The 10,175-nt window shown below is 35.8% G+C and overlaps 1 protein-coding gene across 1 annotated transcript in view; it reads left to right on the plus strand.

Moving 5' to 3' along the window:
• The window catches only part of LOC127657057 (docking protein 4-like), a 65,711-nt gene extending 56,879 nt beyond the window's left edge, over positions 1-8,832 (plus strand). The window contains exons 3-9 of the mRNA XM_052145702.1: positions 1,641-1,748; positions 2,519-2,633; positions 3,315-3,434; positions 3,629-3,818; positions 4,282-4,420; positions 4,674-4,791; positions 6,459-8,832. Coding sequence (XP_052001662.1) covers positions 1,641-1,748; positions 2,519-2,633; positions 3,315-3,434; positions 3,629-3,818; positions 4,282-4,420; positions 4,674-4,791; positions 6,459-6,601 — 933 coding nt within the window. The 3' untranslated portion in view covers positions 6,602-8,832. The remainder of the gene's footprint in view (positions 1-1,640; positions 1,749-2,518; positions 2,634-3,314; positions 3,435-3,628; positions 3,819-4,281; positions 4,421-4,673; positions 4,792-6,458) is intronic.
• The last annotated feature ends 1,343 nt before the right edge of the window (positions 8,833-10,175 follow it).

The following is a 10,175-nucleotide window of genomic DNA, read 5'->3' on the forward strand; positions in this document are numbered from 1 at the left end:
ACTGAATCAGGGGTGGATTTAGGAACCCACACTCATTGGTTGATTGATTGATTTGATTCGTTTTAGTTGAAGGTGGTGGCTAGAGTCAAGTAATCTTAGTTTAATTTTAGTAAATATATCTGTTGGAACTATGGCATTTTTATGAAATTACAGTGTATTTTATTATTTATCAATTTATGGTTTCTATTATAAATTTTTAATGCACCATATTTGTGTAGGCCTATTACTGTTGTACAGACAAATACAAACAGCAGTGCAAAAAGGACTGTCTCACATACACAGTTTGTCTCTGCTGATGCTGTTGCACAGTCTGTTTACAGAGGATTAGTGGAACCTCAGGGGACAATATGATGCAAACAAGGGATCAATCTTTTATCTGCTGTGAATGGAAAACCAGGCAGCAAAAAAAATATATATATTTTAATTATTATATATGAATGCAGGTCCAAATATTTGAGTGGCAATGACAATACGGTCATTTTAGATGACCAAAATAATTTAATTAAATAATTTAAGTGGTCCAAATTATTGGATGATACTGTCATTCATAGATAATATGTTTTAGAACAGCATGTGGGTTTGCTTGTTAAGCTCTTTTGTCTTCAGGTGCAATGCAGTCCTGTCATTATAGAAGCATGGTGATTAATGTAATGTTTATGACTGTGTGAGTCAGAATTAAGCTTTTTGAGAGAACAACACAGTCTTCACATTAGGGGATTTGATCAGAGTCTAAACATGCTCATAGTCTAAATATATTGACTTTTCATCGTTCTGAAGTGTTATTACAGAAAAACAATTGCTGTTTCTTTTCCCAAGCTTGCTTATGCCTTTAACCATAAACTCTCCCTTGTTTATTCTCTCTCTCTCTCTCTCTCTCTCTCTCTCTCTCTCTCTCTCTCTCTCTCTCTCTCTCTCTCTCTCTTTCTTTCTTTCTTTCTTTCTTTCAGTATTGTTTTGCAACAATTATAGGGTCCAAAAATAACTGATGAATTCAATAAAAAAAGTTCTCAAGGGGATAGTTCACACAAAACCTTTGTCATTCCCTCATGTTGATCCAAACCATGATAGGTGTGGGTTTACTATATTTTCTCCTCCTCTTAAGTGGTGATATAGAATGCAAATTGCCTAAACAATAGAAGAATATAAAAATGAAAGTATTGTAAATGCCGTTCAGTAACCACATTTCTTTTTTTTAAACAGGGAAACTATTTTCTGTGGCAAACAACATTACGCCACAAATGATGTTGACTGAGATTTACATGTATTGAACCTAAAACAGTCTAAAAAAGAGTTTTTGTTACACATGTTACACATTATGTTACTATTATAAATTATTTTAACAGTATGTAAGTACAAGGAGCTGTACAATATATTTACACAGTAATTACATGTAGTTCATTAATATTACTCAGTAATTAGATATGTTAATACACAGTAACATGTGTGACCTATTGCTTTAACTTTAATGTTCTTACTGTACATTGTGATTTACACCACTTCATGTTGCAGTTCCTAAAAAATAGTTACCAGCCAACTGACCAGTAACTCTGTTTATTTACTCACCAAGGCCTTTTTTTAACACAATTTGGCACTTGCAGAGATTTAATTATGAACCCAGATTATGTGTATGTGTATTTCAGATATATCGGCGCTGCTGGCTGGTGTTTAAGAAGTCATCCAGTAAAGGACCTCGCCGATTGGAGAAATACCCTGATGAAAAGTCGGCCTACATCAGAGCTTGTCCTAAGGTACACTTTCCACTGCAAAAGTGCAACTGAGTTTTAATGTAAATGAAATGTCATGAGAGAAATAAAACATTCACGCAAAATGTTCAAGTGTCACTTTAGTTGTCCAGTTATACTGGCAGCCATTTAGAGCACATTCATTATGCTAGAACTGGAGGAACAGATTACAAAAATGAGCTGAGCTGTGTGTATGAATGGAGGGAGGGATAGTTCACCCATTAATTAAAATGTTATCATCATATACCCAACCTCATGTTGTTCTACACTTAATTATTTTATTTTTAGCATGTTAGAATAAAGTATGGTATGTCTCAGCCACTATTCACTTTTATCGCATATTTCTATACAATATAAAATAGAAGGAACAACATGAAGGTGAGTAAATGATGACATAAATATCCCTTTAAGGCAAAAGACCATCCTCACATCAAACAATGCATGAAGTGACATTCATCCACACATAAAAGCCCAGACACACACAGAATTGCATAAACGTCAAATGTATAAAACGTCAAATGTATAAAAAGATGTCAAAGATGAAAACACAAATGTTGAATAAAAGTATCCACATAACCACTCACCTTCCTCCAGTCTCATTTGCATTTCTTCACTGCTCTCTGCTACTCCCACAACCTGCTATAGACCATTACAGATATTTGAAGGATTTAGGTGGAGGACACAAGTACATTTCTAAATGATGCATTTCTAATTGTTCATGATTTTGTCTGTATAACTTGTCTCTGTAAACTTGTTGCCTTTTAATGTTCACACAGGTGACAGAAATCAGTAATGTGAAGAATGTGACAAGATTGCCTCGTGACACCAAGCGGCAAGCCGTGGCCATCGTCTTCACAGATGATACTTCTCGAACCTTCACCTGTGAATCAGGTATATCATCCTTTACTAAAGTTGTGGTTTTCTTTTCTCTCTGTAGACGCTTATGATGACACTTAAAAAGCCTCTCATTCTTTACATGTGATGTGTAGCTGTCAAGCACATCGACGAGCTGAATCTCCTAGTGTAGTGGTTCGCTTTGGTTGCAACCCAAAAATGAGTTGCATTTCTGTTCAGAATTTGCAAACAAGGATAAACATTGTTTGGGCTGACAACATTTGTGTGTTAAATTATTCATTTAATACATTTAAAGTTTTTTTTTAGTGATTTTATTTTTTTCTATTTATTTTTTTTCTTCTACTTTTGCACGTGAAATGGTTTTATTACTGTTGCCACTCAATGTCAAATATAATCTTGGTCCTGAACAAAACCTTTTGAGAGCCACTGTCCTAGTGTATGTTTTATTCATTGAACATGGTGGTGGTGTAGTGGTCTAAGCACATAACTGGTAATCTGGTAATCAGAAGGATGCTGGTTCAAGCCCCACAGCCACCACCATTGTGTCCTTGAGCATGACACTTAACTCCAGGTAGCTCCAGGGGGATTGTCCCTGTAATAAGGGCTCTGTAATTTGCTTTGGATAAAAGCGTCTGCCAAATGCATATAATTAACATATTCATTGACTGAACATATTTATTCATTAACATCACTGAAATCTTCTGGTTGTCATACCAGAGCTGGAGGCTGAAGAGTGGTTTAAGACCTTATCCATTGAGTGCCTTGGGTTGCGTCTGAATGACATCAGTCTTGGAGAACCAGACCTTCTGGCTGCTGGCGTTCAATGTGAACACACAGGTGAGAGAGGTGCATTCATATGATCTCCATTCCAATAGTTTGTCTCACATCAATAATATGCTTCTCCTTTTGATTTTGATGTAGTGATAACATGGTAGCTGTTCCTTTAACCTAGTGGCCTTTCTGTTTATCATGTACCTGTTAACCTGGTTCCAGTTGTCCAGAATTAATAATTTCACTCGGTTTTTTTATAGAGCGCTTCAACGTGTTCCTGCTGCCCTGCCCTAATCTTGACATCTACGGCGAGTGTATGATGCAGATCACACATGAAAACATCTACCTGTGGGACATTCACAACCCTCGCACAAAGCTAGTAACCTGGCCACTTTGCTCACTGCGACGCTACGGACGGGACGCTACACGTTTTACCTTTGAGGCTGGCAGGTAAAACATCTAAGATATGCAATTGAAAGGCAATTGTGAAACAAGAACTTGTATTGTGTATTTCAGTTCTCTCTGTGGGCAGTATGAATGCATGATTTGGCCCATATGTGGAAGCAGAGTTGAAAGCCATTGATTGAACTGTGGACCTCCTAAAGAGATTTATTAAGTAGATAACAAGGAATTTAGTGGCAGATTAGGGGTCTTATCTCTCTCAGTGCTTTGATTAAATAATGTAAGAAAATTCACATCACCAGCTGGATGATGCCCTTTGAGAGAGAAGAGGATACTTTTTTCTAGAGAGGTTAAATGGTATAACCCTGCCCCCTAGTGGATATTGTAATGCTGTTATGTTAGTGAATGGGTGCATTCTTTCCAATACATTAGTACAGAATCACAAAGTCTATTTTTGTTTGTTTCAGTGCACATTGCTCTTTTGTTAAAGACATGTTTGTTGTCATGTTAGGCTATGTGACAGTGGGGAGGGCCTGTATACTTTCCAGACACGGGAAGGAGAGCAAATCTACCAAAGGGTTCACTCTTCCACACTAGCTATAGCCGAGCAGCATAAGAGAGTGCTCATGGAAATGGAAAATAACAGCAAGGTAACCATAGCGTAGTCATATCCACACACCACATTTACACAAATACAGTATATACACATTCTCACAAAGACTCTGTATGTGAGTTTTCAAACAAAGCTGGGGAGAACTTACCTTTGATACTGCACTGATAATGCAGTTCAACACTTTTTATTCTTGTCTTACATCTTTTAAAACTTTAGAGTCAATGTAAGTGCCAAGTCATTTCAATCAAATTGCATACAGTCTCTACTCTACCCTCTCTCTCTCTCTTCAGCTCTTATCTAAGGGTTCAGAGGGGACCTCCTACCCCTGCACCCCCACAGCAATCTTACCACGAAGTGCTTTCTGGCACCACATCACTGGAACACAGGCTGGGGTGGACTCTGCCAATGGTAAGACAGTAACAGGAAATTTTAAACTCTTTCTTTTTTACTATGTGCTATTTTGACTATTGATAGAATGATATATTTATTGTTCAGGCTGGTCAATATTTGGCCAGTCAGCGATCAGCATTGGTCGATAACTTTGTCTGCTTGAAGGTTTAGCTCTGCCTTGTGTTAGGTCCAAAATCTACTAACAGCAGTCAATGGATAATACTAAATGTATGTTTTCAAATACTTTTTGTTAATTTTGAGTAAATATATACAGTTTATATACTTTTGTTACAAATGTGCATTAAACTTTTGTTTAATTTCAGTGTCAATTGCTATATTGGTAACACTTTACAATAAAGTTGTATTAGTTAATATTAGATAATGCATTTGGTATCATGAATAAACAGTATTGATTAATCCTGGTTATTAGGGCTGGGTATTGATACAGATTTCCTGATTCGATTACGATTCACAAGCTCTCGATCAGATTTAGATTCATATGGGTATATAATAGTTATAATGTACTTTTTGCTTACATATGAAAGAAATTATCTCCCAGCTAATGCTGTTAATTACACAGGGACCATCTTACTAGTTACATTTACGCTTTTTACAAATGAACAAATCCATGCATTTCATTAATAAATCAGATAATATATCTCGTATACAATTTTTTGTTACATGTTATTGTTTAATTGCATAATTTCTACTATTTACAATATTTACATTGATTTGTTGAAGATGTGCTAAAACCATTACTGTCTCTAAGGAAACCCTGCATTTCTGTAAAGAGTGTTTGTAATAAGCGCGAGTTAATGGGAGAGGACTCAATTTACTTTTATCTTATATGTGTCCTGCATGATTAAAATAAATAAATATATATATATATATATATATATATATATATATATATATATATATATATATATATATATATATATATATATATATATGTATCAATAACTGTGGAAGGGTATGAAAGAGACATTATTCAGTGACATAGGATGTGTGGATCTCGTCTTTGGACACACATTAGACGGAACAACTTTTACTCTCAACACGCAGTGAAAGATCTTGCTCCTATATATTCCACCACTATACTACACAATATTTGGTGAGTGAAATTGAAACATTTACCAGCTAGTTGTCAAATATATACATTTTAGTCACATAGCACAACATTTTGTTACAAATGTGAGTGATTTCCTTTCATTGTGGAGGGTTGCACACAGAGTAAAAGATCGATCTTGGGATTTAAGAATCAATATCGAGATTGTTCAAATGAAGATAGCGATGCATTGGAAAATCTATATTTTTACCCATCCTTTCTGGTTGTTCATTTAGAAAAATACAATTGCTCATTGTTAGTTCATGTAAGTTCATAGTGCATGAACTAATGTTAACATATACAATGTTTAAAGTTATTAGTATGTATAGAAATCAACATTTACCAAGAATAATAAATGCAATAGTGTAATGTTCATTGTTGGTTCATGTAAACTAGTGTAGTTAACTAATGTTTACAAATACAACCTTATTGTAAGGTTGATTTCCAGCTATATTATACATATTTCAGCAATATATTGGCCTGCCTTTTGTCTAATTATTAGCATCGGCCATTGAAAAGCCATACTGGTTTACTACTAACTTAGACCTTCCCTTAAACACCCCTCATCCTCACGCAGGTGACATTTTTGGTGATAGTCAACTGGGAGCGGACACAGACCTCTTCTCTAAACACCTTCCTCCAGAACGTCACTCAACTCTTCCTGTGGGCCACGCCTGTTCCCAGCCCCCGACACGCTACCCCGTTTACCCCACAGAGTGAGAAACTTAGCAGAGAAACGTAACAGATTTTACCTCTAGACCTCCCTCCACACTGCGTTTTGCTCTAAGTTTTTCCATCAGCTCTTCTTCATAAAGGGCCAAGGGCCAGATCCATGCTGCCTCAGCCATCTCTGAGTCTGCCAGTGATGCTGAGGGGACTTTCTGTGGAAAGAGGGAATGCACTGTGAAGCTTGCAGTGCTTTGATTGGAGCAGGGCCCACAGCCCCTTAAGACAGACTTGATTGATCAGTAAAAATGCTTATGTTTATTGAACTGACTCTGTTGCCTTCTCAGTCCTATGTGGACAGACTTGCTGGGTTTTTGTGGGAGTAGACACTATAGGTCCTTAATACTTATCAGTAGTATCTCGTATTCTAACTCTTAATGCACGCTTTTCGGCCCTATGCATGTCCCCTGAGGTTGACAGCTTAGCGATGGAGGAATTTCATAGACACATATAGAAGTCCCCTTGATGTGGTCTAAATGCAAAGAATTCTAAGAAACCATGCAGACCCAGCAGAGGGGCCTCCAACTCAACCGATTTTCAAAACTTTCAGCTTGAACATTTCTGCTCTTCAATATGAGCAATCCAGAAGCGTGTCTTGATTAAATGCTTTAATCATAACTTGATTGGCATGCCTGTAAAACCCCCCAAGCCCAGAGGACTCAAGCACTTTGTGAGGAATTTCTAAAATTGGCATTTTGTACATTTTGTCAGTTTTTCCCTCCTTTTCCTTTTATTCAGAACAACTTACACAGAATGTTATAATGTACAAAACTGTCTTTCCAGGCTGAGTCTCTATGTTGTGTATAAAGAAAGCCATTTGGATGAATGTGATTTGTTAAATGCTTTCTCTTCTAGATTCGTCCATGTGATTTATGTTGTTGTTTACCTTTTCAAGGAGACCAATCCACCATATTACCTAGAAGATATTGTAAGGGTCAGAGAATGGGAAACAAAATGTATGGATATGCCCAGTTGAGGTGCAAGGTGACATCTCTGTTTTTATGAACTATTTATTTATTTATTGAAGTTTACCAACAAAGCACAAGACAAATTGCAGTGTACAGTGGTTTTCTTTTTGCAGCTCAACAATTCTGTATTATAAAGGGTTTATACTGGCACTGCAAATGAGGAGAGGAATATCTTAAATCAGATTGGAGGACTCACACAAGAAATGTCTTTTGATTTCTTTCTTATTTCCAAAGGCAGTAATTTCCATGAAATTATGTGTATCACCAAGGTTTACCATTGTGATTTTATTTAGCAGATATTTACAGTATATTATATGGCTATACTATTTTTACGATTTTCGACTCATTGTTTCTGTCATGCTGTAGTTAATAGATCAAAACACCTCAGTATGCAGTTAGCACACATGCTCTGACACAATAAACCGGGTTGCTTACTCAAATCAATTTCCGATTGTTCTCCATGTTCTCTCCATCATTTCATGTTGTCTTTCCACAATCTATATCAATACATTTGTCAAAAAGGCTGAAAATAAACAAGACAGCACAAGTATGCAACTCAAAACAGCATATGTGCAGTCTCTGTGAATGGTTGGTTGAACTTCTTTTCTGGCCCAGATGAGGAGCAGCATTACTGTATTTGGCAGACACTATTTAGTCATTCAGTACTGGAATTTATTAACTCCTGTATATACAATAAAGAAGACTACATGTAGGATAATAGTAATTATTATTATTATTTTAATTGTCATTTGAATGTATGTCAGCAATTGAGCTTATTTTCAATAAACTGTTAATTTTATTTTGTACGATTTTGATTTTGATGATTTTGCATTTAGATAAAGAAATTATGGACTTTTTCATAGTGTCCCCTACAACTTTTCCAGAAGTTAAAGCATTTGACAGAAATAAGAAGTGATGCTGAAGTAATTATCATTGTAAATACAGGGGCAATAAAAAGTATGTGAACCCCTTGGAATTAGTTGGTTTTCTGCATCAATTGGTCATAAACCGTGATCTCATCTTCATCAGAGACACAAGTACAGACAAACACAATGTGCTTAAGCTAAAAACAGATAAACAATTAGAATCTTTTCATGTCTTTACTGAACACATCCCTTTAAACATTTACATTGCTGTGGAAAAGTTAAGTGAACCCTTGAATTTAATAGCTGGGTGATCTTCCTTTGGCAGCAATAACCTCAACCAAGCATTTCCAGTAGCTGTGGATTAGACCTGCACAACATTCAGAAGGAATTTTGGACCGTTCTTCCTTACAGAACTGCTTCAGCTCAACCATATTCTTAAGATATCTGGTGTGAACGGCTCTCTTGAGGTCATTCCACAGCATGGAAACACAACATTAATGTTTGGGAGACTCCAAAAGGTGGACTTTCTTTTTTTTCAAGCAATTCTGTTGTGGATTTACTTCAATAACTCTAAATGGCTTTTGTTGACGTCATTAGCCTAGCACATACTTTTTCCAACCTACACTGTAAATGTTTGATTGATGTATTCAATATGCACAAGAGCAACACAATAATTTGTGTGTTATTAGTTAAAACAGATTGTGTTTGTTTGTTAACTTAGATGATCAAACCAGATTTTAAGACAAATTTATACATAAATGCAGGTAATTCAGAAGGGTTCACAAACATTTTCTTGTTACTGTATAATTCAAGAGTGATGCTACCCTTAAAATTGTACCTCCTATTTCTTCTGTTTCTGTAATGTAGCCAATATCTAAAATATATTGAAATGAAAATCAAGGTGAATGTTGCACTGTAACTCATGCAGAGATGCTTTTAAAAGGTCTCTGTTTTGCATTATGCATAATATATTTGATCTCACCAAGTGCTTTCCTTTTGATATCCATAAAAAACAATGAATGAATAGGATTTATATAGGCCTGCTGTGTGGAGTACTATGCACACACCAAAAGTTTATTTTTATTATGATTTCTTAGACGTTTTCACTTGTATCTATTTTTTTTTTCCAGGAGACAAAACTAGTGCTCATCAGATAAATGGCCTAGTATATATTTGTACATAAACAGCCAGCAGGTCCTTGGAGAGGTTCTGTTTGAAAAGGCTTCGATCTCTGATAGTGGTAATTCAAACAGAATGTCCTATTATATTTGTCTATTTTCATGTCTATTTTTTTTGTGCAAGACAACAGCACCGCTATAAAGGTAAATGCTGAAATATATGCTCTATGACCAGTTTAAGAAAGTATGGCATGAGGGCTCAACTAAAAGGGCTGTAAAAAGTACTGAAAACTTCATTAATGCATTTGTCAGGGATAACGTGTAAAGGAGGGGAATGATACATTTGTTTTGGAGGTTCTACAGCAGTTCAGATTAACCTCCGAGCATGTTATCATGAATAGGAACCCTTTGCATGAGTTTTAGTTGGTAAATATGTTATAAAATGGTAAAGTATTTGGCTGGGTTTACATTTTCCTGTTCAAATATAATACTCTCACTTGCAATTACATATGAAAAGGTAAACATGGCAGTTGAGAGGAGATACATTTTTATATGAAGTTATTGTTTGCATGTCACTTTTTGAAGATAATTACAACAATCATCAATTTGTGTGATG

Source organism: Xyrauchen texanus, chromosome 2 (genome assembly GCF_025860055.1).
Source record: "Xyrauchen texanus isolate HMW12.3.18 chromosome 2, RBS_HiC_50CHRs, whole genome shotgun sequence".
In the NCBI taxonomy this organism is placed as follows: Eukaryota; Metazoa; Chordata; class Actinopteri; order Cypriniformes; family Catostomidae; genus Xyrauchen; species Xyrauchen texanus.